The sequence below is a fragment of the Carassius carassius genome, chromosome 2 (assembly GCF_963082965.1).
Source record: "Carassius carassius chromosome 2, fCarCar2.1, whole genome shotgun sequence".
Taxonomy (NCBI): Eukaryota; Metazoa; Chordata; class Actinopteri; order Cypriniformes; family Cyprinidae; genus Carassius; species Carassius carassius.
In genome coordinates, this window is record NC_081756.1 from 25,014,671 (window position 1) to 25,041,920 (window position 27,250).

The 27,250-nt window shown below is 37.7% G+C and overlaps 3 protein-coding genes and 1 long non-coding RNA gene across 9 annotated transcripts; 2 read left to right on the plus strand and 2 right to left on the minus strand.

The window, feature by feature from the left end:
- The first annotated feature begins 1,285 nt into the window (after nucleotides 1-1,285).
- On the plus strand, nucleotides 1,286-5,477 carry LOC132107151 (repressor of RNA polymerase III transcription MAF1 homolog). Of its 4 annotated transcripts, none has more exons than XM_059513385.1 (8): nucleotides 1,286-1,814; nucleotides 2,429-2,513; nucleotides 4,130-4,264; nucleotides 4,347-4,509; nucleotides 4,658-4,779; nucleotides 4,866-4,985; nucleotides 5,063-5,155; nucleotides 5,337-5,477. In XM_059513385.1, the coding sequence occupies exons 2-8, from the start codon at nucleotides 2,431-2,433 to the stop codon at nucleotides 5,359-5,361; spliced, it is 741 nt and encodes a 246-aa protein (XP_059369368.1). In that variant the 5' UTR covers nucleotides 1,286-1,814; nucleotides 2,429-2,430; the 3' UTR covers nucleotides 5,362-5,477. The 4 variants fall into 4 exon arrangements, with proteins under 4 accessions (XP_059369368.1, XP_059369388.1, XP_059369378.1 ...); XM_059513405.1 differs by having other exon boundaries at nucleotides 4,133-4,264; XM_059513395.1 differs by lacking the exon at nucleotides 1,286-1,814 and adding an exon at nucleotides 2,252-2,346.
- Nucleotides 5,146-8,494, minus strand: LOC132107168 (uncharacterized). The gene is made up of 3 exons (XR_009424239.1): nucleotides 8,354-8,494; nucleotides 8,224-8,259; nucleotides 5,146-5,673 (listed from the first exon to the last, which is right to left on the minus strand). It is a non-coding gene; the product is annotated as an uncharacterized LOC132107168 (long non-coding RNA).
- On the plus strand, nucleotides 7,892-13,445 carry LOC132107148 (leucine-rich repeat-containing protein 14-like). The gene is made up of 4 exons (XM_059513371.1): nucleotides 7,892-8,273; nucleotides 8,364-8,641; nucleotides 11,163-12,026; nucleotides 12,180-13,445. Exons 2-4 carry the CDS (start codon nucleotides 8,364-8,366, stop codon nucleotides 12,757-12,759), a joined length of 1,722 nt encoding a protein of 573 aa, XP_059369354.1. The 5' UTR covers nucleotides 7,892-8,273; the 3' UTR covers nucleotides 12,760-13,445.
- Nucleotides 13,446-16,885: 3,440 nt separating this feature from the next.
- LOC132107200 (cytoplasmic dynein 2 intermediate chain 1-like) lies at nucleotides 16,886-27,004 on the minus strand. 3 transcript variants are annotated; one of them, XM_059513441.1, is made up of 22 exons: nucleotides 26,873-27,004; nucleotides 26,623-26,676; nucleotides 25,890-26,541; nucleotides 25,745-25,800; nucleotides 25,317-25,559; nucleotides 25,140-25,208; nucleotides 24,398-24,460; nucleotides 23,817-24,039; nucleotides 23,627-23,727; nucleotides 23,397-23,522; nucleotides 23,088-23,199; nucleotides 22,892-22,986; nucleotides 22,516-22,645; nucleotides 20,772-20,944; nucleotides 20,486-20,648; nucleotides 20,216-20,323; nucleotides 18,880-18,941; nucleotides 18,717-18,768; nucleotides 18,402-18,562; nucleotides 18,150-18,281; nucleotides 17,768-17,991; nucleotides 16,886-17,596 (listed from the first exon to the last, which is right to left on the minus strand). In XM_059513441.1, exons 1-22 carry the CDS (start codon nucleotides 26,885-26,887, stop codon nucleotides 17,419-17,421), a joined length of 3,192 nt encoding a protein of 1,063 aa, XP_059369424.1. In that variant the 5' UTR covers nucleotides 26,888-27,004; the 3' UTR covers nucleotides 16,886-17,418. The 3 variants fall into 3 exon arrangements, with proteins under 3 accessions (XP_059369424.1, XP_059369430.1, XP_059369438.1); XM_059513447.1 differs by lacking the exon at nucleotides 26,623-26,676 and having other exon boundaries at nucleotides 26,873-26,994; XM_059513455.1 differs by lacking the exon at nucleotides 25,140-25,208 and having other exon boundaries at nucleotides 26,873-26,981.
- Between the last annotated feature and the right edge of the window lie 246 nt (nucleotides 27,005-27,250).

Here is a 27,250-nt window from a genome sequence, read left to right on the forward strand (position 1 = left end):
ACTAGCATCACATCACATACACAGAACTGTAAAGGTATTCACGGTATTTGCCAGAAATGTATTACTATTGTTCAGCAAAATGTACAAAGCCTACTACTACTACTAAAATGAAACAAACATTATTTTTTTAAGGAATAATCACACAACATTTCTTCCATATTTTATTTTTAATAGTAAATCCCCTGTTTACTGAAAAATAAAGTTTGCTTAATTTTCAATAATTAAAAGAAGAATTAAATTAATGTTTTATGTTTTCATTTGACAATTTGCCAGAAATATATAAATACACAACAGAATTTCTGAGGGGGAAAAAAAATGTCATAAGGCTATTTTAAGAAAAGAAAATGAATAAATTAAATTGTTTTATGCATTTAAATAATTAGACATGCTAAAACACAGAATTAGGTAACAATAAAACATATGGTTAAGAAAAAATAAAACAATTCATAGAGCCCTAAACATATAATTTTTGTTAAACTTTTAATAAATTGTTGCAAAAATGTGTTTTGATAAATTTAATTTGACATGCTTTTTGATTAATACAATTAAATTTAACCATTAAGAAGGGGTTGAGAAAAATTTAAACAGAAAAAAAATGTAATACAGAACAATTTAAACTGGAAAAACTGAATTTGGAAAAAAATAAAATGGAATTTGGCTGTATGTGTTCTGGAAGGGTTAAATGCAGATCACAAATTCTGAGTATGGGTCACTACTTGGCTGTATGTCACTTCACTTTAATCAAGTAAATAAAATACAGTGTACATGCCCTGTTATATTTTATATACTGTTTGAGTTTGGTGCCAATTTTATTGTTTCCACCAAACATTTTACATACCCTAGAAGATTTCTTTAGGTCTTGTCTCAGACCCAATCTCTCTGGTCTCAGTCTTGACTCAGACTCAACCCTCTCTGGACTCGATCTGGACTCGACTACAACACTGGCATAACCCATTCAAGTGCACACACACAGCAGTGAGAATCCAGATCCAGCGCCCGGGGAGCAACTGGGGGTTCAGTGCCTTGCTCAAGGGCACTTCAGTCATGGGTATTGAGGGAGGAAGAGAGTTCATTCACTCCCTCCACCTACAACTCCTGCCAACACCGAGATTCGAACCGGGCGACCTTCGGTAACCATTAGGCCACAGCAGCCCATATTATTATTATTATTATTATTATTGTTATTATTATTATTATTATTATTATTATTATTATTATTATTATTATTATTATTATTATTACACTCCCAGTACAGCAGGTGGCGGTTATCCACCAATAATAATAAAAAAAGGAAGAGGTGTGGCTTGTACGTTGTTCTCGGAGATAGAGACTGTTGTTGGTTGTTTTTCGAGATTTTTACACGTAAGACAAGAAATAGGAGACGTAATCGTTAGCGAGAGGTCACAAGCGCTAATTTAAGTATCGGTTGGATCAAGACTCGTCATTTAAAGCATCGCTTATATCGTTTTCAGGAGGTTCTAGGTCAAGAAAAGGATGCTGCTGTTGCAGACACAAATGCTGAAATTTATGTTGCGTTTTTTCAAAATAAGAAGCCTTGTCTTTAGCCGAATATGTCAATCTCGACCGAGTCATTTTCAAATCGAATGATTTTTCATTGTACAAAGTATTTTATTTCTGTCCCGCACCGTGCGTAGACGCCAGAGCATTTTTAGCTTGCATTGTGTTGTTAGGTGGACAACAACTTCGCAAACCGATCTGTTTGTGAGCCAAACCTAACTTACTAAGTTTCTGTATTCGCCCAGAATTATTATTATTATTATTATTATTTGGAAAGTGGCAGTACAACAGTAAAGGTAAGCATTACAATCGATACACTGTCAAATGTCGTCATTATTAAATTATAGTTGTTGGATGTAAATAATCGAATGTATTTATTCCTAAACCCTTTGCTCTTTCGTAACGTAATATTTTCTTATTTTGCCAGTAAAATATGCCCAGTTTAGTCTTGTGTATTTTTTAACCTCACACGCCCATTACGATTTATAAAGTAGGAAGTGCTTTAAGAAGTTGTTGGGGGGAGGGGGGCAGATGTGCTCTTATTATTATCTAATGGTTTTCAGATGTAGAGTCAACAAATCATTTTCAGATGTAGAGTCAACAAATAATCCGTCTTTTAATGCAGTTTTATGTGTGGTCTATTGTTTTCGCAACTTATGCAATACACAAATGGAAATTATGTATTTTATTTAAACAAACGTAAATTTGTTTTAGTAACGCACTAAGCGGGAGTTATTTAACTTTTCATGTAAATAGCCAACGCTACACGCACCCAACGGTTTCCATTTGGGCATCTCCATTAGTGTTTCACTTGAACTCGATACAACTGTTTGTATGTAACAAGTTATTCACAAAAAATGAATGGCAGATACTTGGCTTCTGTTAAGTGTGTGTGTGTTTTGTTTTCCAGCTATGAAGCTTTTAGAGAATTCCCGTTTTGAGGCATTGAGCTCCCAGCTGTGTGTTGAAACTGGAGACTCCCACATCCTAGGCAGGTATGAACTTTGGAAATAATATCAAATGCTTTTTCTTTAAACTGTAAAGTGTTGTGATTTACAAAAATGTGTGGTACCTTGTAAAACCTGGATATATGAGAGAAAATGTCAAGTGTGTTCAGGCTTTGCAAAGTCAAACCCAAAAATGAAAATTCTGTATTTTACCCACCCTTATGTCATTTCAAACTTTGACTCTTATAGTGCTAAATGGATATGTGTTGATCAATGTTTAAAAGCCTCTATTAAATCTGTGTCTCTTCAGAAGACTAGAATCAAATCACTCTATTCATAGGGATTATTTTTATGATCTCATTATGAACTTTTTGAATCTTCAAAGTTTTTGTGGAATGAACTGTCAATGAGGGGGCCCAAATGTCTCAGGTTCCATTAAAAATACCATCATTTGTGTTAAGAATATTAATTATTCATAATTCATAAAGGTTAATGAATGACCTAAGGGTGATTAAATGCTGACAGAATCTTTCACTTTTGGGTGAACTATCCCTTTAAAATCATGTAAATGTCTAGAATTAATGCACAGATGAATGAATACACAGTCCTAAAATATTGAATTTGGTACAAATGGCTCTTTCGGGGTGCAGTCTCCGTAAAAATATTAAGAATCCTTATCCAGTCGACACAAACAACTGGAAAATTAATGGAAATTCATTGGTTAAAAGAGTGCCCTGGATTTAGGTTGTTTTAGAGGGTTTATCCTTGTGTTTTAACAACTGTGTCTCTTAATTCAGTAGTTCTATACTTTAATAATTTCAAACAATGTCACAGTGCTGAATGCTGATGTAAGTGATTATTGAATCTGTTTTGTTTTCACTAGTGTATACTCGTTTCATGGTTATCTTTTGGGTTTAAAACTGTATTGTAATATTTCCTTTCACTTTGTGAAGACATTATGATATACCCTGAATAGAGACTTGTTTGTTGTGTTTGTTGATTGTTGTACCCCTGACACAGTGTCCTCTAACACATACCAGTGTGGTTATTTAGGGGTGCATGTAAACACAGCTGTGTTTTATACGATCTGCCAGCTTCTTTAGAATTTAATCATGTTATTGGACTAGTGTAGAGTACAGTACAGAGAGATCAAAGGTTGTATTTGATTAGAGCAGAGATCTTATAGCACAGATACCATATATATATATTTATATTTAAGTGTGTTTGCTTGTTTCTTCTGCTGATTTGTGGAGCTTCAACACAGCTTGAAGGAAACGGGCAACAGTGTCCTGAATCATCTCTGTGTGTCAACCTTTGCCCTTCACCTATAAATACTCACAGGACTGTTACTGGGACCTGTCTAAAGTTGCACAACCTCTCTTGCATAAGCCAGCAAGAACACGCACAATATTCCCATGCCCTCCCCCCTCGCTCTACATCTGTGACATTTTTGCCAAGCCTAAAAATATAGGTTTGGATAAATCTAGCAGTCGAGGTTGGGATGATTCAAATATTTGTTTTAATCTTATTCAAGTAGTTTGAATTTTTTGTATCTTATTTAAAACCCAAACAATATATTATCTCGACATTTGTGTGTGCAGTTGTTTTATTCTTATAATAATCAGATCAATTGCTTTCTTATTCCTTTTCTCTTTTCCTATTAGTAGGATTGAGAGCTACTCATGCAAGATGGCTGGTGATGACAAGCACATGTTTAAGCAGTTCTGTCAGGAAGGGGAGCCACATGTTCTGGAAACGCTGTCACCCCCTCAGTCCAGCAGTGCTCCGAGCCCTAACCTGTAAGCCTTAACGCATGACCATAGGCTTCACCTCAGCTATTGTGGTTACACTACACAATCTCTCTTGTGCGCTTTATTTTAGCTTGGGGAAGAGTGGGGAGGACGGAGAGAACCCACTAAGTGATAAGTGTTGCAGGAAGACCTTGTTCTACCTTATCACCACCCTGAACGAGTCGTTCCGGCCCGATTATGATTTTAGTGCTGCCCGTGCCCATGAGTTCAGCCGAGAGCCCAGTGTTAACTGGGTTAGTATGACTGGTTTCCACTGTATCATGAAAACACATCTGCTGTGTAAAGAACTTATGTAAAAAGTAGTTTTGAAAGGGTTGTATATGAACCTTTCATTTACATGTGTTTGATTGTGTTTCCTAACGGTCTGTTTGTGTCCTTAAGGTGGTTGAGTCTGTTAATAGCAGCCTTTATTCTGCTGTGGGGGAGCAGTTTAACTCCTTAGGCCCAGAACTGTGGAATGTCATTGATCATGAGATAAACCTGCAGAGCTGTGACATCTATAGGTGTGTGAGGAGAAAAGAAATGATTTATACCTCATTAAATGTGTTCTGTACACTTATTTTAATAACAGCCATTATGTTGTTTGCAGCTACAACCCAGACCTTGACTCTGACCCGTTCGGTGAGGAAGGCAGCCTGTGGTCCTTCAATTACTTCTTTTACAACAAGAAGCTTAAACGCATTGTATTCTTCACTTGCCGCTCAGTCAGGTCAGTAATCACTCACTGTACACACATTATACAAAAGTAATTTACTAGTCTTTTTTTTAACATCATCATCTGTTCAGTGTTCTCAGTAGTTATGGTCGCAGTGGTCTTAACAATGAGTTGGACATGGAGCTGGATGATGAAGAGGAAGTGGACAACTTCATGGAAGACAGGTGAGATTGTTTTAATGAAGACATCTTCATACAACACGTAATTCATAAAGGCTCAAGTTGTCATAGACCATTAAAACTGGGAAAAAATAAATAATTGTCATTTTTACAATATGTAATAGGTCTGTGAGCCATCTCTGTTTGCAATAGTCTTTTAAAAAGGTATCTTTGTTCTGTTTTGCAGGTTCCCCCGAGCTCTGTGCGTCTAAAGCTTTCTCAGGGATGACAACCTGTGCTTCAGCCGAATGACCTCTCCTTTGCACACAATTCCTTCTGTCTTTTTTGAGGGGGAAAACAATGCCCACTTTATTTTCTGGGGTTTTTTTTATAAAGGTGTTTCGTTTTTACTTTGGTCCACTGTGGGCTGAGGAGGGTTAATTTTACAACTTCCATTTGCCTCTAAAGAAGATCTCAGACTGTGGCTGAGAAGAATTCCAAGAGAGCTGCTTGGACAAGGTCCGACATTGACTCATTTAGGCATTGGCTGAGACTAATAAAAACCCATTGGAAACCAGCTCATCCTAGAAGACGGAGTGAATGAAAGTCACATTCAGACACCAGCATGTTAACAGTGGACCTATACAGTCATGGCCAAAAGTTTTGAGAATTACATAAATATTGGAAATTGGAAAAGTTGCTGCTTAAGTTTTTATAATAGCAATTTGCATATACTCCAGAATGTTATGAAGAGTGATCAGATGAATTGCATAGTCCTTCTTTGTCATGAAAATTAACTTAATCCCCAAAAAACCTTTCCACTGCATTTCATTGCTGTCATTAAAGGACCTGCTGAGATCATTTCAGTAATCGTCTTGCGTTGCATAAAAATGGCTTCACAGGCAAGGATATTGTGGCTACTAAGATTGCACCTAAATCAACAATTTATAGGATCATCAAGAACTTCAAGGAAAGAGGTTCAATTCTTGTAAAGAAGGCTTCAGGGTGTCCGAGAAAGTCCAGCAAGCGCCAGGATGGTCTCCTAAAGAGGATTTAGCTGCGGGATCGGAGTGCCACCAGTGCAGAGCTTGCTCAGGAATGGCAGCAGACAGGTGTGAGCGCATCTGCACGCACAGTGAGGCGAAGACTTTTGGAAGATGGCCTGGTGTCAAAAAGGGCAGCAAAGAAGCCACTTCTCTCCAAAAAAAAAAACATCAGGGACAGATTGATCTTCTGCAGAAAGTATAGTGAATGGACTGCTGAGGACTGGGGCAAAGTCATATTCTCCGATGAAGCCCCTTTCCGATTGTTTGGGGCATCTGGAAAAAGGCTTGTCCGGAGAAGAAAAGGTGAGCGCTACCATCAGTCCTGTGTCATGCCAACAGTAAAGCATCCTGACACCATTCATGTGTGGGGTTGCTTCTCATCCAAGGGAGTGGGCTCACTCACAATTCTGCCCAAAAACACAGCCATGAATAAAGAATGGTACCAAAACACCCTCCAACAGCAACTTCTTCCAACAATCCAACAACAGTTTGGTGAAGAACAATGCATTTTCCAGCACGATGGAGCACCGTGCCATAAGGCAAAAGTGATATCTAAGTGGCTTGGGGACCAGAATGTTGAAATTTTGGGTCCATGGCTTTGAAACTCCCCAGATCTTAATCCCATTGAGAACTTGTGGTCAATCCTCAAGAGGCGGGTGGACAAACAAAAACCCACTAATTCTGACAAACTTCAAGAAGTGATTATGAAAGAATGGGTTGCTATCAGTCAGGATTTGGCCCAGAAGTTGATTGAGAGCATGCCCAGTCAAATTGCAGAGGTCCTGAAAAAGAAGGGCCAACACTGCAAATACTGACTCTTTGCATAAATGTCATGTAATTGTCGATAAAAGCCTTTGAAACGTATGAAGTGCTTGTAATTATATTTCAGTACATCACAGAAACAACTGAAACAAAGATCTAAAAGCAGTTTAGCAGCAAACTTTTTGAAAACTAATATTTATGTAATTCTCAAAACTTTTGGCCATGACTGTAGACATTTTAGACTTATTTTTTTTTCTGAAATCTTTATGTAAGCTTTTTTTGGGAAGTTTAATTATTTGAAATTCATAAATTTTAGTATACACCGCACTGATTTTTATTATTATTATTATTAAATGTCTTCAGGGTTTTTTTATTGACGCAATTTCTTTAAGTTTCTGTACGAACTGTTGTTTTGGTATAGCTGTACCGTAAACATGCAAACCAAATATTTGTTGAAGCTTTTAAGCTGTCCATGAATCTGTCCATTTTTCATAACGATGTGAATTTTATAAATAACAGACATGATATGGAAAGAAAAATGTGAATGGAATATGTTGCTTGTTGCCAGATATGCAAATAGCATTAAATTAAAATGATTGAGCATCTGCAGGTTTCATCACCAGTTTAGGCTTTTATATTCACTTTTATCTCTTCATTTGTGACTGTTTTTTAATACTTGTTCTACCTTAATACCTGGCTTTGTGTTTAATCCAGTGCACAAAAAAAAAGACTGGTTCAATGTCAATATTTTTATTAAATAAAGTATATAGTTGGTTTACAAATTAACAACTAACAATGCAGTAACAATAAATTTGTTGACCTTAAAAGCTTTTTTTTGCGATAAAATGTATTTATTATGGAAATGCAAAACCAATTTTTACGCGTTAGAAGTTGCAAATCTTCACTATCTATGACCCTTCTTGTTGATTATGGGTCAGGCGCATAGACTGTATGCGTCGTCGCCAAATAAATGTGTCTTTGTTGCGTCATCAAAAGGCGACTATGTTCAGCCGTAAATATCGGGAATGGAGTCGGAACGGCATGGAAAAACACCCCAGATATTTTTGAAATTTTTTAAAGATTTATACTGATCGCACAGAGTTATATTTTACAAGTCCATTTCCATTGTTCCGCGTATTGTTCTCAAGCCATCAAGCAGACAATAATCGTCTACAACGCGCTAAAGATTGATCATATATTAAATCCTATATTTTGGTGTGGCAATTTAGACATTTAAGACGCTCGTGACATTCAGATGCCTGTTGAGCGAGTATAACTGAATATAAGATGCAGGATTACAGTGTGATGAGGGAGATCATTTTGTACCTGCTTTGAAAACATCGAGGTGATTTCCGGGGCATTCTCGAGAAACAAAGGTTTGTTTCTTTAGTTTCATTAATCAACATGCCGTAATCTGCCATTTGATTTGTAGTATTAATCCCTGATGCGTCCTCACCTGTGCACAGATGGTGCAGTCTTTGGTGAAGCTGTGCGCCCGGGAGGTGGTGAGCGACCACAGCTCCTCGCCGTGTTGGTTGAGTTGTGTGCCGCGGGAGCTCTACCGAGCGTTACTGGACGCCTCCTTCACCCACTGCCGTCCTCTAGCTGTCGGTGAGCTCGTACAGCGGTGGCCCGAGAGAACACTGACCGTTGGAGGCAGCAGAAAAGCGGACGAGTGCCCCCCGAACCGCCTCTGCGTCCAGGCTCTGCTGCTGGCTGTGGTCAGGGGACTGACGGACAAGAGGCACGGATGAGTTCTCTCTACATGTCCCTTTTCAATTTAATGACAGAGTGTGCCATAGAAGAGACGTGCCCAGTACAGTGCCAGCATGTTACACATAGAAATTAATTTAATCATAACAGCATGTGATATGTAGAAGTGTCATTGATGCCTCCTTTAACTATAGCAGTAAACGTGTTACTAAGGCACGCATGGATGAGAAATAATATAGGAGTGAATAATAATGAATAAAATGGTGACTTGTTAATATCAAGTTATTTTCTAGTATTGAACCTCAACACACACAAATAAAAAAATCCCATAAAATGATATACTGACATTATATATATTTTTTTCAATTAGCCACTAAACTTTTATAGATGCTATGTGCGTGTATATATATATATATATATATATATATATATATATATATATATATATATATATATATATATATATATATATATATATATATATATATATATATATAACAGTTTAGTGGCTAATTAAAAATATATATAATATCAGTATATCATTCTATGGAATTTTTTATTTGTATGTGTTGAGGTATGGGATACAGCTTTTTCATAATTATTCAACCCCTATCCAACATTCCTGTTTTTAAGTCACTAATATACTGCTGAAGACTTTGCAAGATGGCCTGATGAAAGGAGGAAAAAACGTTTCAATGCAGAGTATAAGAATAACAGACAAGCACGGCCTTCATGTTGGGACATCTTGCCTAATGCCACTTTTAACCAAGAAGAACATAAAACGCTGACTTGATTGTGCTAAAATTCATTTCATTAGACCTGTGGAGTTCTGGAAGAGTGTTTTATGGAGTGATGGGACCAAACTGGAACTTTTTGGACCCATGGATCAGCAGTATGTCTAGTGCCAAAAACACTCAGGACAGCCGTCCCAAAATACACATCCAGATCTACTTGAGCGTGGTGCAGGGATAAGTCATAGAATATTCTTCAGTTTAGTCTTCAGGGGTTGGTTGCACCAGTTGGACGTACACCAGGTCGTAAGACTAGCCTGGACTTAAAATGCACTTTAAGTCGTGTGTAGAATTTATACCCATTGCACCATCTCTGCATAGTGCTACGTCTGAGACTAAATCTTATGCCTAGTCAGAGGTAGGTGTAAAGTGAAAAGTCAAGATTTGCTCGGACATTATTAGTTTTCAGGATTCACGTCTGTTAGTTTATTCTTACTGCAGACGTGAACTGTAATGCTTATGGACTTGTCTTTCCGGGCAGGATAAGAGATATTAATCGCGAAGCTTGATGTAGCCTACCACACTGCCGACAGTAATTGAATACAAAATATTTTGCTGTACATCATGTAGCCTAATAATTATGCAGTAAAACATTATATATTAACTGGGATTATTAAAAGAAACTGAACAATTTGACATCTTGGACAGTGTAAATGCTTGGAAATATTTCATGTCTTTAATTCCAATCATTATTTGTAGCATGTCTGCCATCCAATAATTGCAACAAGTTTTGTGCTTTGTTGCTTTTCATCAGAAATAAATGGTCAGCTTTCAAATATTTTCACAAAATACAAACTATAAATGTGTTTTCAGACACAGAAAGACACCAGTAAAACACAAAATGTCACGTAAGGTCACATTTACCTAAGGAAATGTGACCTATATTAGTAGTTGTAGTCATTGTGGTGTGAACGTCGTCTCTGATAGAGCTGCCTATAACTGCGGGAGAATGTGTCACGTGGACGTGCCTTGTCTGCGCTGGACATAGTTGCGCCTGATCGTGGTGCAACAGGTTTAAATATTTAGTGAAAAAGTGAAAGTGACGTGACATTCAGCCAAGTATGGTGACCCATACTCAGAATTTGTGCTCTGCATTTAACCCATCCAAAGTGCACACACACAGAGCAGTGAACACACACACGGAGCAGTGGGCAGCCATGTATGCTGCAGCACCCGGGGAGCAGTTGGGGGTTCGATGCCTTGCTCAAGGGCACCTCAGTTGTGGTATTGAAGGTGGAGAGAGAACTGTACATGCACTCCCCCCACCCACAATTCCTGCCGGCCCGGGACTCGAACTCACAACCTTTCGATTGGGAGTCCGACTCTCTAACCATTAGGCCACGACTTCCCCAGAAGGGAAGTCGTGGTTTATAGTAAAGCTGGACGTTGCAAAGCCCAGCGTAGGGCTTACACCCAGCTTTTTTACGTCTAGCTGGTGCAACCGGCCCCTGATTTTAAATATTTGATGGAATTTAAAGAGAGCAGTAGCTATGTGGAAACCAAAGACTATCAGTGATCTGGAAGCTTTTCCAAGCAAGGTATGAGCCAAGATTGCAGTAGAGAGGAGACAAGCTTCTAAGCACTTGCAGGCAGCGTTTATTGAACATTATAAAGAATAAAAGATTCTGCACAAAATTTATGTGTACAATATATTTCAGTAATTTTTTCTCTATCACTCTGTTTTTTTGTATTTGTTTATATTGAGTCTTTCATATCTGTTTAAGCATTACTTACAAGCTCTCTATGTCCCTCTCTTACCAGGTGTTGCCTGCAGATACTGGATCTCAGTGGACTTCAGTGTGAAAATGGGAGAGTTGAGGACTCGATGGGTGGATGGTCCCTCAGTGTTGCCCTGTGCTCAATGGTGCTACAAGCTCGAGCTGCTGCCTCCAGAGCTCACAGGAGAGATGGAGAAAGAGAGAGAAAAAGAGGACTGGAAGCAGAACGCAACCGGGGCTCCATCAAACGAGACCGGGGCAAGGTAGTGTCTGGAAATAGTGGTCAAGGGAGTCAGGGAGGACACGAAGTGGAAGAAGTAGAGAAGATGGAGTCCAAATCTAATGAACGGATGTTACCAGAAGATGAGTCAGTAAAGGGTGTCAGGAGGAGGATGGAGATCCAGAGAAGAAAGACTTTATCTGAGGGGAAATCAAACACCAGCAGTAATAACAGTAGTTTATGCGACCAAGACTGGGACGAGGTAGTTGTGGTCCATGTCAGGACTGACCTTTTTGTCAATTCCCGTTCCTGGGAGCGTGTCCGTGATGCCCTTAGTCAGCCAGGTCCACTACGGCTCCACTGCCGCTACCTCCGCGTGGAGGAACTCTCAGCGCCCTCCATAGCTTGCTTGTTAGGTCTCTTGCCTCAGCAAAATCTGCTAGGTGTGGACATCCGCTACTCCAGCCTTGGGGCGTCAGGCCTGGCTATGCTGCTTCCACTGTTAGCACCCTTTCCTCAGCTGCACTCTCTGAGACTGCATTACTGTAACTTGGATTTACAACGCACACAGCCTGGCCAGCAGGGGGCACTTCAGGACATGTCTAAAGGGCTGAGTTCACTGAAGAAACTAAAGAGATTATGCCTGACTGCACTCCGACTGCCAGGACACCTGCGCCTGCTGCTCAGGTACAGGATAAATGCAATGACGAATAGATATAAATCGATTGCAATACTTGATATATTTTGGGTGTATTTGACAGCCTGCTTGACAATGTATGTTTTTCCGAACCCTATGAAAGCAACATTTCTATGAACTTGGCACATGTTTTCTGTTTGCAGCTCTCTTTCCCAGCCTCTGGAGGTGCTGGAGCTGCCATACCTGTGCCTGACCTCCACGGACCTGGCCTACCTCTCCTGCAGCCAACATGCTCCATTCCTGAGAGAACTTGACCTGAGTGAGAACTGGCTCGATGAATCGTCCCTGCCCTCTCTGCGCCGTCTCTTAGCTCAAGCCCAAAACTCTCTGTGCCAGCTTTCACTCTGTGGTTGTGGTCTCTCAGACACTCTCCTGGGTGCTCTTCTTCCCTCGCTGTCCTGCTGTCGGGCTTTACGTAGCTTAAGACTGGCCTTAAACCCGCTCTCTAGGACGGGACTGCTTTCCCTGGCCCGTACAGCGGCAGGAATGCCTTCTCTTCGTCTGCTGCTCTATCCCAATCCACTAGAGGAATATGAGCCTGGTCTGCCAGCTCTCCCCTCCAGTGCTCAGCTGCTGGATTGGCGTCTATTAGAGGAGTCTGAAGACAGGGACTTGACTAGGAGGTTGCTGGAAGAGGTTCTGAACTTGAGAGGACGATCCCGGGACCTTCTAGTGACCTCTGACCTTTTAAATTATAGTCCAGACTTAACTGTGGATGATTAGAGGGTGAATGTCCCAGAACTCACTCTCTTAATAAGTGACAATCAAAACTATGCTTTAACTAGTACTCTCAGAATGTTTTAACCACTCATAGGGAATGTACTTGTGGTTGCCAAGCTTTTTTCAGTTATAGCAAACCTTAGCTTATACACACAATCTAAAAAGGCCAACTAGCGGAAACCTTATCGTTATATTATATGCAGTTTCTCACATGAAATGAGTTTGATTTGTATTTGTTTGTTATCCATTACATATGGTTTTATTGCTTTATAGGGCAATGTTTAAGGCAAACACAGAAGAAACATTAACACTTCTAAAAAGTTTTTTTTTTTTTTATACTAAACTCGTGTGTACTTTTCTAAAAAAAATTTATGCTACCAATAATAATAATAATAATAATAACAACACATTTTTCAATTTTGTCAGGGCCAAATCTTTTATTTTTGTGTGAAATGCTTTTCAACAGTATATGCATTTTTGCCAGTCTAATTTAACCTGACAATTTTCAACGTCTCGTGGAGGAAATCAAGACCTAAACGGATAATTTACTGGAAAAATGAAAAACTTACCCTCTAAATGATTTTATGACTTCATAAAGAACATTCAGACATAATTTCTAACTGTCCTTTAATGACTTTGCTGTTCAATTAACGTTTACAGACACAAAATTAAACCAGTTTGTCAACGTTCCCATGCAACCTGTAACTTATATAAAAAAAAAATTGTATTGCACTTTTACATTATTATTTGTCCTGGAAAATATTTTAGTATAACACAATTCTGTTAAAAAGGAGTTTTTATTTATTTATTTTTATTTGTTTTATTGTGTTACTGTCAAAGGTGGCAGAGTGTAAAACTCTCAAAATGCTATCTTGAACAAAGAAGCCATGTCACATACAAATATTATTGTCTTGGTACATTTAATTTACTGTCATTCTCTATTATATTTTGACAATAGTTTAAATATTAATTTACTGCAAATTCTATCTCATTATTTAGTCTGATTCCAAAACTATTTTTGAATCTAATTTATTGTGTTAACTCGAAAGTCGTGGCCTAATGGTTAGAGAGTCGGACTCCCAATCGAAAGGTTGTGAGTTCGAGTCCCGGGCCGGCAGGAATTGTGGGTGGGGGGAGTGCATGTACAGTTCTCTCTCCACCTTCAATACCACGACTTAGGTGCCCTTGAGCAAGGCATCGAACCCCCAACTGCTCCCCGGGCGCCGCAGCATAAATGGCTGCCCACTGCTCCGGGTGTGTGCTCACAGTGTGTGTGTGTGTTCACTGCTCTGTGTGTGTGCATTTCGGATGGGTTAAATGCAGAGCACAAATTCTGAGTATGGGTCACCATACTTGGCTGAATGTCACTTCACTATTTTTTTTTTTTTTTTTTTTCACAAATTAAAACCATTTTTGTTACTTACATGGTGATTGAAATAAAATATATAAAAAGCTTTTATCTCTTTAAAAAAAATCTAATTTAATTTTTTTTTAATTTCTTACAACCCTGTTGCAGTGTCATTATACCAAAAATGTATTTATCATTTAAAAACTAAAACATAAAACATTTCAAATAATTTTAAACAAAATTGAAGCAATTGCAATTAATTAATCTGTCTATTTATCGATATGTCTATTTATCGATATTTCTTTCTGTGATGAGGTTAGAGTATATTAAGAACGATATATCAATAACAGTATATTATGTCATTATTTGACCCTTTCATCCATCTTAAGGCCAAAATACCAATACCAAAACCAATTCCTATACAGGTTACTGGGCTCCACAGAACTGATTTCATAGCATTTGTAAGCTTCGTTTTCCAATGTTTGCTCTGCATGGGGTCGACACGTGTTTCTTTGCTGCTGCAGACCACTCTGCATGATACAACTTCCCCCATACTGAATAAGGTGTCATGTAAAGCAAGGCTTTCGATGTTCTTTGCTCTGACCTCAATATGTATGTGTTGAGCCCACATAATGTGCATTGGCTGGCCCAAAAACATCCTAAAATTCAGACACTTTAGGGCCTCTTCTGCATCCTGGCAGTATTTAAAGGTAACAAAACCATACCCACTTGATAAGTTGGTTATTTTTGTTCTGCACACTAGCACAGAAGAGATGGGTCCGAATGAGTGGAATTCTGCTTGCAGCAGTTTTTCAGTCACATCTTTGTGCAACCCACCAACAAACAGTGACCCTGTCATTTTGAGCGTCCTTTGGAAAATATTCTCCTCAAAAGCTCTTTGTACAAAGTACAAGTGCTGAGAAAAACTCACAAATCTGCGTATAAGTAGCAGCTGCGTGCAGTGTGGGATTTAGATCAGCAGATCACGGTGAGAAGCTGCAGCTCTGCTCCTTTTATAGGCTCCGAACGTTCTAACATTCCGATGACGTCACAGTAAACCGCGTCATCGGAACCATGAAGTCACTCTGTAGGCTGATCGGCTGTTAGCATGACATTGGTTCCCTCGACAAAGTAAGTAAAGTTGATATAGCATTTATCACAGCAAAGCTGACCAAAGTCAACGATAAACAAAATAAAACCGATGTTACTGTAAGACAATGGAACATATAACATCCAATAAAAATGCCTGGGAATAAAGACACGTTTTCAACTTTTTTGGATTGTCGCAAAAAATAAGCTCTGTGTTCAACCATAGTTCATGACATATACACGTTTTGATGAAAAACGTGTCAACACGTACCATTCAATACAATTCTAGCGCATTTAATCTATTAAATAACATCAGAGTGAGCGAGTTTTTGAATATGGTAACACATTTAAGCTTTGTTAGGATTTAAACACAAAATTTTATTTTATCATTTCTTCTAGGAAAACCTCACATGCTTTATTAGCCTACAGCTTCATGTGGCCGTAAATTAAAAACAAAAAAATGTACCGTGTCTTTAAGCACTATGCGCCCTTAAAGTTTCACATTCACCGTTACTATGCCGGTAAATATGATGTTAATAATGGAAAATGCAAATAATATAATAATGCTATGGAAATGGAATAATCGTAATATGAGTTTACGAACCCGCATCTGATGCGGAGGTTCAAAGGTGAAAATGAGACCAGGTATTTGATGGTGTTCTGGCCGTAGTAATGGCTGTAGGATTCGCCTCTCGAGTCAAGGTTGCGTGGCTTTTGAAGGGAACAGTCGATCACACGTTACACACATGTATTTGAGAATTGATCTCTGAAACACTGATGCATTGTTTCCTGTATGGCATGGTATGTTATCGCTCATGTTCTCCTCCATGATGTCAATCCAACATGAAATCACCTTGCGACTGAGAAACACCAAACCTTTCAGCAAGATCACGCTCTTTGCGCTTCTAATACCCCGAAGTAATCATTTTACAATGTAAATACAGCCGAGATCACGGCACAGCCGTTGTCTTTAAAGGGTTAGTTCACCCAAAAATCAAAATTATGTCATTACTTGAGATTGAGAAGCTTCGGTCCCTTCGAGTCCTTTCTCTCGGGAGTTATTGCGAGATCAAATTATTTCTTCATTATTAGTACGTTTGCTTTGTTCATGGCAGTTATCTCATTTATAACTTATTGTACTTTGTTCTTAAAAATCTATTCTATTGTTAAAAGAGCTGAAGGTCGTGAACAGAAGAGAGCCGTTGGGCAACAGACCATGGAGAAAACGACAGACTACAAATCTTACTGTCCATATACTGGTCCTCACCTAGACTTTCTTTCTTTTCTTTTTCTTTTTTTTTTTAAAGAAGACAGTACAACTGTATGCCAAGCTGTTTTTAGTGTTTCCTTTCTCTTATTAATATTAAACGTTGCCATGCAAAATTAAGGTTTTCACGTTAAATCTTTAATGGGCCATATGTACTTAGAAAAATAATCTCTATTAATATTTTGTTTTATATATCGTGACAAACTTCTAAACTACACTTAATTTCATTGTAGTAATATAAGTTTTATTTTATTGACATAATTATGTAATAATAATAATAATAATAACATTATCTGAAGTCTAACTAGCGCTGGATTATGGACGGTATGAAAATGCAGTTGGAGGTGTGTAGTTGGAGTTGCTAATATAGTGATGATGAACAGAACAAGAAAACAGAAGTCTTAATGTAATTCTTTTAAACTTGATAGTGAATGAATGATCATAAATATAATTCATGTTTAAATGCTTGTCAGTGTAACTGTACAATACATATTGTAAAACAATACAAAATGGATATAATGTGTTTATATCCCTGAGAAACAGAAAGGTCATATTTATGTGCTCATTTAGCATTTGATCTAACCTTACTGCTTCTTACAGCAACAAAACCATCATGTTCTAGCTAACATCAGCAAAATTTCAGAAGTAACAAATTTTATGCCAGTGAAGTTCATTTGTTATTTGTACAGACCAAAAAGCTTAGCCACTGTGACAGTATTAAACATCCATCTCTCATTCTTTTCAAGCTGTTCTAGCCACCATCAGTGTCCTGTACCTGTAGGTACCTTATTGGTGTACAAAGGAAATATAATTCACAAGGTCTGCCCATACTGTACATGACTTTCTCTAATGTATCTTTGTGTTGTCATTCTGTTATTTGCATATAATGTATTTAAATGGAAATTAATTTAAATCTGGGCTCAGATAGACCTCTGCTTGATTTGGATGAGAATCTATCTCATATCAAAAAAGCATTGTCCAAAAAAGACTTAAGTTTTTCTTTATCATAGGCATTCGGCACTGTAAGTGACTCCTTAAAATACTGAATCTCCACCTTGCCAGACTGCTTGGCGAGCACAACACCAGAAAATGTGTTTTGTTTGGCTGGTTCACCAAACACTGCCATGGCTGTCACCCTGTGAAAAAGAGTTAGATAAGATAAGATTTGAAAACAGTTAAGCACCTGTAGTACCTGCTCTACCTCTGTAATAACACATGAAGGAATTAACGGACATATTATCTTACTGTATGCACTAACTAAACTTTTTTTCTATCAAATAAAAATCTAATATGGCCTGGCTTTTTACCGGTCATTGTGTATATTCTCAGTGATGAATGGCACATAATCCTTCACAGTCATGTCCCAGATGTGAAGATCAGAGGCAGCATCCAGAACACAGAACACAGCTGGCCGTGTCTGAGACCACTGCACTGACAGAATGGAAGCGCCACTGGAACATCCAGACCATTCCATCAATGGATCTTCTCTCAGGATAGAGTGCAATCGGACTGTTCCATCACCACAGCCAACCTAAAGAGAGAAATCAATATAAAATTCATATTCTTTCAGCTAGAACTTGTGAAAACTGGGAGTAAAACCCCACTTGCTTCATCACTATTAACAGATCTCCACAAACACAGAAATACATAAATAAACATACAGTACAAAGCAATTGAAGCTGCTCTTACCAAGAACAAAGGTTCCCCAGAAGGACTGAAGTCAAGTGCTGTGACCTCCACCGGTCTACAGGTATCAAACTGTGATCTGTAGAACTTTGGAAGAACTTTTAAGCTATGCCTTGTACCATGTCTAACCAGACCCTTCAATAATAAAAGAAGAAAAATACACATTTCAAGAAACATTTTAAGACCAAGAAATTCTATAGGAAACACCACTAACCCAAATATTCAATATCTTCAACAATTTCATGCAACACCCACCATGTTAGTACAAATGAAGTAATGGTTTGAGTCAGACGGGAGGAACTTCAGCTGAAGGCTCAAAGGAGGTCCAAATCCCATTATAACATCTTGAAGTGATTTCTCAGTGGTCTGTAGAGAGGAGCTGTGGAGTAGTTTAACTTTACCACCGGGCCTCAGACCTACCAAGGCAGGCACAGCATTATAAAAATTAGAGAGGTATAATAGATGTGCATGAAAATATGATTTCAACTCAATTCATATGAATAGTGTTTTTACACACTGTTCAAAGCAGCTTTACAGAAAATAGAAAAATAATTTTAAACTTAGGCTTACCTAGGTCTGTTTGAGAACCAGAATCATTTCCTTTGTGCAGCTCAACCACAACCTGTCAGAGACAAAATATCCAACTTTATCAAATTAATCCCTTGTTACAAAAACACAGCGCCAAATGAAAGAGGGTTGAAAGTATAAAGTTACTGGAAATGTGCTGACATACCCAGAGAGTTAACACTCCATTTTCATCCAGAGATCCTAACTGGAATGACAGTCCCAGAGACTCTACGTTTTGCACAAGGAAAACAAGAAATTTGTTTTGGTCATTTTCAAAATATACAATACTGTTTAAAGATTTTGGTGGGTAGTGGGTACCATTTTTAAAGAGGTCATAGGATGCCCATTCTTTAGGGTCTTAATGAAAAGTCTGTAACATAGTTTGGTTAAAATTTCTCAATGGTAGTGTAAAAACAACTTTTTAACCCTGTCAAAAACAGCTCTTTTCAGAGCATGCCGTTTTCCAGCATTTTCCTTTAAATGTTAATAAGCTCTGCTGACCCCGCACTTCTCTTCCAAGCTGCTCTCTGGAGTAGATGTAGACAAGAATGTCTCCGATTAAGTGATTGAGGTGTTCTGTTGTTGGATGTAATAATGAACATAGCAATTTACTCCCGACATCTGAGCCACTGAAGATGCGGTGGATTACATTTGTTTTTGAAGAGAATGCCCCTCCAATCTACAATAATGGGTCGAATCATTCATGATCCTGTTTTTCAAGAGAATGCGCCCCCAATCTACATAAATGTGTCGTTATTCGAGAGTAAAGTTTTTTTAATAAATGTCTGCAAATCGCCTTTCCTAATAATGTGCTAATTAGCGAGTTTCAAAATGAATGAGCGGCTAAAGTAAACAGTCCATCAACAAACATTTATTTTAAAAACTTTACTCTCACTTCTTCTGTAAGTGAAACTGCATTACGAATGATTCGACCCATTATTGTAGATTGGAGGGGCATTCTCTTCAAAAACAAACGTAATCCATCGCGTCTTCAGTGGCTCAGATGTCGGGAGTAAATTACGACTGCTATTGTTCATTATTACATCCAACAACAGAACACCTCAATCACTTAATCGGAGACATTCTTGTCTACATCTGCTCCAGAGAGCAGCTTGGAAGAGAGGGGCGGGGTCAGCAGAACTCATTATCATTTAAAGGAAAGGAAATATATTGAAAAGAGCTGTTTTTGAAAGGATAAAGAAAGGTGTTTTTAACACTACCATTAAGAAGTTGTAACATAACTATTTTACAGACTTTTCATTAAGACCATATTGAATCTTAAAAATTTGTGGAAAATGGGCATCCTATGACCTCTTTAATGAATGAAACTTCAAAAGAACACAAAATCTTTCATAAAACTATAAATGTCTTAACACTTTTGATCAAATTAATGCATTTTTGTTGAATAAATCTTTAAAAAAAAAAAGAACTTTTTACTGATCCCAAGTTTTGAACTGTGGTGTATTTAATTTATTTAAAAAAAAATACTTTAAACACATTACCATCTATGTCTGCAGTTAGTGTGCTCTTTGAACTTGTATCAGCAGTCGCCAGTACAGGTTCAATGGACACGACGGGAGAGAGATGACCCACCACTGAAAGCACAGCATCTGCAAGCACACAAAACACAGGTCAATTTAGTTTTAACCTGTGACCTGACTCCAAATATCTATATCTAAAAACAAGTAATATAAACAGCTTTGCAAATGCTTGTGTTTTATCTATTATTTATTTTAATGGTGCAGCAGCTGATGCAGTTAGCACTGACTGACCTGTAGAGAAGGTCGGATAGCGTAGTGTCCACAGCTCCTTGCCAACCACCAAGTTCACGTGAGTGCCAGAATGTTCTCTGAGGTCCCATACCACCACTGAGCCTATTTCTGTACCAGCAAACACTAGTGTAACTTTACCAGGACTGAAACAACAACACCTCACCTAAGAGGGGTAGACAAATAGGAGAAAAGAGTTTCAATTTTTCGTGACTTTTATGGGAGTGCAGTTAATTTCAGAAACAATCAACTATTAATTTTAATGATGCCAGTATGTTCTCCTCCATACCTCAGATTCATAAAGAAGAATTTTTTGGGGTCTGGATGGCTCCCAGATGTTCCAAATACAGATGATTGTCTCACTGTCAAGCCGTACAGCACTGCTTTTGGAGGAAGGAGGATGAACAGACAGCAGAGTCTGTCTCTGGACCTGAGAGAACTGCAGCAGACTTACCTGCCGACCTGCGCACATATACATGATTGTACAGACAGTGTCTATACCAAGAGTGCCATACACTTCCTGAAATGTGAAACTTTTCTATGTAAATGAATGAGAAATTTCTATGTAAATGAATGAGATATGAGTTGAACAACAACAACAAAAAATACATTACACTTCAAGTAAATTTAGTCTTAACATGGTACCTGTTATTTTAAGTCGCTCTTATCACACTCATGTATGTTTGAGAGTTTGTTTTTCTAAGAAGTGTTTAGTTTTAGTTATTTGATGCTATAAAATCGGGTGTGGGGTCGTCAGCACAAAATGACAGGGGCCATTTCTTGGACATTTTGTCTACAATGGAAGGACATTATCTGTACATATTTATCATCATAAAAAACACAGTTTACAGTTCATATTTATTGACGATCAATAAATGTGATGTTTGAAATTGAATATTGAATAATTGGATCAAAATGAATCTAAATAAACTGGAATTTAAACTACAAATTAATTTATTTTAATGACTTTGCAGTAATAGACATTGATGTACATTTACATTAATTCAAAAATCCTAGAACACTGTCAACATTTATTCCATATCAAAATGTATTCTGAAGTTCACATACGGTGATGGCCATTAATATTGGCACCCTTGGTAAATATGAGCTAAGGTGGCTGTGAAAATAAAACTGCATTGTTTATCCTTTTGATCTTTCATTAAAAAAAAAAAAAAATTCTGAAAAAATGAAAATGGGGAAAACTCACCTTATGAAATAAATGTTTTTCTCCAATGCATGTTGTCCACTATTATTGGCACCCCTAGAATTTCTTATGAGTAAAATATCTCTGAAGTACATTCCTATTCATATTAAAAAAAATTAGCACACCAGAGTGATTATGAACATTAAATTGTCCAACCATGACTTCCTGTTCCACAGGATTATAAATATGAGGAAAAACAAAAGGTAAAATTCCCTTAATCAGCCATCAAAAAAAGTAAAACCAAAGAATATAGTTCTGATGTGCAGAACAGGTTTGTTGAGCTTCCCAAAACAGAAAGTGGCTGTAAAAAAATAGCTAAAGCATTTAAAATCCCAATTTCCACCATCAGGGCAATAATTAAGAAGTTCCAATCAAATACACGTCCTAATGCACTCTGAGGACAAGAGTTTGAGTTGCCAAAGACTCCCCAAAAATCACAGCTGAAAAATTGCAGAGATTAGTTGAGACTTGGGGTCAGAAAGCCCAATGAGTGAGGTGAACTGAAGAGAAGAAGCAGCAAAATAGAGCTGTGAATCTGAAGGATCTGGAGAGATTCTGGATGAAGGAATGGTCTCTGATCTTTTGTCAGGTGATCTCCAAACTCTTTAGGCATTATAGGAGAAAACTTGCAATAATTGCAATAATAGTGGCCATCATGCATTGGAGAAAAACATTTATTTCATAATTTGAGTTTTCCCCACTTTCAATTGTTTTACTTCAGTGAAAGGATACTTCTTTGCTCATATTTACCAAGGGTGCCAATATTTATGGCCATCACTGTATCCCAATCACTGCTACTTATCAGTAAATATAATTTGGAAGACGTTACCATGCAGGAAGGGGAGTTTGGTATTGAGTTGAATGCAGCCATCACTAAAGGACAGCGCGTCAGTTTGAGAGCGAAGTCTTTTGACAGAATTACTCTCTGCCATATTTTCCTCTATCAGAACAGCCATCACCTGACGTAAAAAATAAATATTTAAATAAATAGTACTTTTAACTAAACTAGTACTTTATCAGACAGTTGATGGGTGACACATGCATATATTGTTTACATATTTCTATGATATAATGATGCAAGAGCAAACTGAAATATTTGAGAGTTTTTGCACTTTAGTGAAGATTTATTTTAGATATGCACTAATAATTTCAAGAGTTTAGAAATGTTTAGAAATAAAAATAAACCCATTAACAGCATTCTTTACCTGTGCAGCAGAACGTAAAAAAGCAGTCAGACGTTGAGAATTGGTATTTATTCTTGAAGTGGATTCATCTGGACTGTCTTCAGATGCCTTAGACCCTGGTTACAGTTCAGAAAACTATTTGTTAATTGAATTTGTTATTTTTCCATTTCCATTTGGTATCCTTTACTAATGATAGAGTCAGTGATGAACACAATACCTCCACATGCTGCATTTGCTTCTGGTGGGTGTTGTGTCCATTTGTCTGTCGTGTTCACTTCTTCTGTTTGTATATCTCGATCAGTGTTGTCTTCATTGCACTGGACATAAGCCTGGAGGCACAATAATCTCATGAGATTTTGAGCAGAAAAAAAAAAAGTTGACAGAAGATGTATAAAAGTGGCTTGATACATCACATTTGGTAGCTAGTCTCATACTGACTATTATGATCACGATATGGCTAAATACTTCAAATATCACCACTGCCTTTTGTATCGTGGAAGTACCAATAACTTCCTAGATTTCTAACCTGTTTTGTATTGGCTGTTCCAAAATTCTTGATGTACATGTCATACTCGTTGACCGGAGGCAGGTCCAGCAGAGAGAAGGTGATGGAGAAGTCTAAATCAATCAGACGCAGAAGTTCTTCACTGCGCTGCCTTCAAATCAAATCAAATTAGTTTAATTAATTAGTCAGCAATATCATTTTTATGCTTACTTCTAATAACTACTTATTAGATTATTATAAAGGTAGAGAACTTGCTTCTGTTTATTGGCTACTTTCTGGCTGACCTCTCGTTGCTTTGCTGATACAAAATCAATAATTTTACCATGTGTTCGATTTCGGTCAGAGTGCCTTTCTGTGAAAACAACAAAATCACAGATTTATGTTTTCCTTTTCATAGTCACTAGTGGAATGTGCAAATTAACATCAACGTCTGTTGACTACCTCTCTGGGTGACAGCTGACTCTGCAGTTGTGGGCTTTGATCTGGCAGAGTAGATTCTCTCATTTTCCTCATCAATGGCTCTCTGGATGGCTTCTATCTCTTCTCTTCTCTTAGGACTCAACTCCCTCTTGACTTCTCTCAATTTTCTGTCATGTTCCTCTTTCTCCTCCTCCGCATTATCATCCTCCTCTTCATCAACATCCTCAAAGTCTTCTTCATAATCCTAAAAGCATCACAGACAGAACAGCATAATATAAGATAGAAGGAACAAGGATTTTGATGAAGTTCGTTGGTTAGATTCAGCTTTAAGATTCACATCAGATACTAGGAAAATATATAAAAAATGATATATATAAAGATAAGAACAATATATATAAAGATTTCATTTTTAGGTTAACGTGTATTCAACATATATTTACCAAAATCTTTGTTTCAATGTTTTTTTGCAGAAAAAATTTTGATGTCTGAAATTATGACAAAATAAGGGCTTTGTCCTTAACAAAACTTGTTCACCATTTATAGTATTCCGCACTATCAAACAAAAGTCATGTATGTAATGGGACCACTGAACTGCTTCACACCTCAAAATCCTCCTCATAATCATTTTGATCTTTGCTTGATTGTTTGTTCTCTTCATTCTCCACCTTGGAACACAAAGACATGCTCAGAAATTTTACTCAGAAATTTACCATAGAGATAGAAAGCAGAAATAAATGAACACATGCAATGAAAATATTTTAAATATTAGCTTCTGAGAAAAACAAGTTGTGAGACTCTATGCTCTATGTGTATAAGATCTGTCATTTAGGCTGATTTAGGCTGTTCTTGCTTTTTGAGTGTTTATTTTTAAAATGCATACTATACCTGCAGAACTCTATGTACGTATGTTGTCAGGGCTTTGTATTGGTTCAAGTTTATATTATACATTATTTACTTAACTTTTAAAAACGAATTTACTTTTTAGTGCATTTACTTACACTATCTGGCATCTTTAAAGCAGAGCTGTATAATTCTGTCCTTATAGCTCTGTTCAGTCAGAGAAGAAACAAATAGAATGATTCGATTTGGTCTTAAAATTTGACAGTACTAGGCAGGTCTGATCCAGTCGGGTTTTGTTTAGATTCCATTTGGACTTCAATTTAATGCACATGCAGTACACAAGTAATAGTAGAAGAGTTAACATTAAGTGTTAAATCCATGTTGTTAACAACAGAGAATTTTCATACAAGAGCCGTCTTATATAAATTGTTCCAAATGAGATGAATGACATGCATTAGATAGGTTGAATTTTCATTTCGTGCTGACTTTAAACAGAAATCTTACAGGGATCTCTGGATCACTCATGTCAGCTTGAATAGACCTCCATGTTAACTGAGGTATCTTGATAGGTTCCTGCTCACCCAGACACATATAAAACATATGCAGTGAAGATTTATAACCTCACAAACCTAAAAAAGCAAATGTCAAGAATCTCGTTCATTTATTTGACAATATTTATACCTCTTTGTCTCTATTTATCCTTTCACTCAAGTCATGACCTGATGAATCTTTATGTTTCCACTCTCTGTCACTCCTCTTGGATTCTGAAGCCTCTCTGTGCCTTTTTTCACGCCGTTTATCTCTCTCTTCCCTCTCCCTGGCCTTTTCCCTATCCCCATCTTTGATGCTGTGGAAATAATCCTTTGACTCTTTCCGCTCCTGGTGATGCTGTTCAACTTCTCGAGAGTGACTTGTGTGTGCCACCTGTTGACAGCAACAACTTTAGTAATAAACAGTTCCAGTTATCAGTTCCAATGTAGCTCATTCAAGTCTGTTGACTATTCACAATTTTTAACCATTCCTCCATAATATCAGTACAGTCAGAATAACATTATTACTATATTATCAGTATAATATCTTGCACAAATAGCAACAATCTTATGGCTTACATTACTTTCTTTATCCCTTCTTCTCTTCTCTCTATCTTCTCTATCTCTTCTGTGTTCTGAAATAAAAGAGATCATATTAATATTTTGATAACAATCAAATAGACATTAACCTAAAAAACACAGGCACAAACAGTTATAATAATACCCTTTTCTTTGTGTCCAGAGTGTTCTTTATCACTGCGTCTCTCTCTCCTTTCTCCGTCCCTCTTTTTTTCCTCATATTCATGTCGACGCTGTTCACTTTCTCTTGCTCTGTGTCTTTCTCTCCTCTCTCTTTCTCGTTCTTTGTCTCTCTCCCTTTCGTCTTTTTCTCTATCTCTTCTCTCCCCTTTCCTTCTGTCTGTTTCACTTTTTGGCTCCCTGTCTCTCTCAGCTCTCCTTTTATCTCTATCTTTTTCTCCTTCCCCGTTTTTCCCTCTGTCCCCCTGATTGTGCACGTCTATGTCCCTGTCCTTATATCGGTCCTTTTCTCTATCCCTCCGTCTTTCACTGTTTTCCTTCTCGCCTCGATTGTGTCTTTTTTCTTCTTCATCTCCTTGTCTGTTGTCTCGCTCTCTCTTTCTCTCTTTATATCTATCCTCCCTGATGTCTCCCAGTTTGTCATCCTGGTTTCTATCCCTGTCTGGGTCTCTGTGTTTGCTCTTCTCTCTTGTGCTTTCTCTCTCTCTCTGTTTTTCCTTTTCTCTTCTTGCATCTCGATCAGGATCTCTGTGACGGCGATCCAGAGACTCTCCATCCCTGTATTTCCTGTGCTCCTCTTCTCGTTTAGATCTTCTTTTGCTCTCCTCATTGTGTGCCTGACAAAACAATGGCCTTTTTTTATGGGTTGTGCTTTTAAACCTTGTCTTTTTCTTACACACAAAAAAACCGCAAATTACCTCAATGTGCACTTTTAAGTCATCAGACCTCCAAGTATCTTCTTTTGTTATTTTCTAATGAGAGGAAGGGGGGAATGGACAGCAAATATGTTTCAACTGTGCAGAATGAAGCTCGACTACCTAATAATATAACGTAAGCAGTTTTACTTTGCTATCGTTGAGTGGCTAATCGTGCTGTTCAGCTTTAAAATGGTCAGGAATAACAATCGCTACACAACAGCCGCTCCATACGGAATGAGACTTTCTTTACCTTCACAGGGTCCATCACTGCAAAGATCCTCTTCTCCCTTCTCCTGTTTAATAAAACAAACACAAGTTTATGTTGACAGCTTTCACCGCCATACCGCTACACAGCTAAAGCGCCTGCGCAGTTTATTGCTACTATGGTAACCTGCCAACAGACTATTAAATCGAGCAAAGAGCAATCGCTCGAAACAAATATTACTATGGTAACACTGTCGAATTTAGATAATAATCGAAAATTCCAACTAAAAAGACGTTTAAAATGTGACAGCACACAATATATAAAATATGAAATAGTGCTTGCTTTGTACTATACACTTGCACATATCTACAGTCATTGGCTAGTTAAAAATAAATTAGTACAATATGTTGACGTATTTTATAT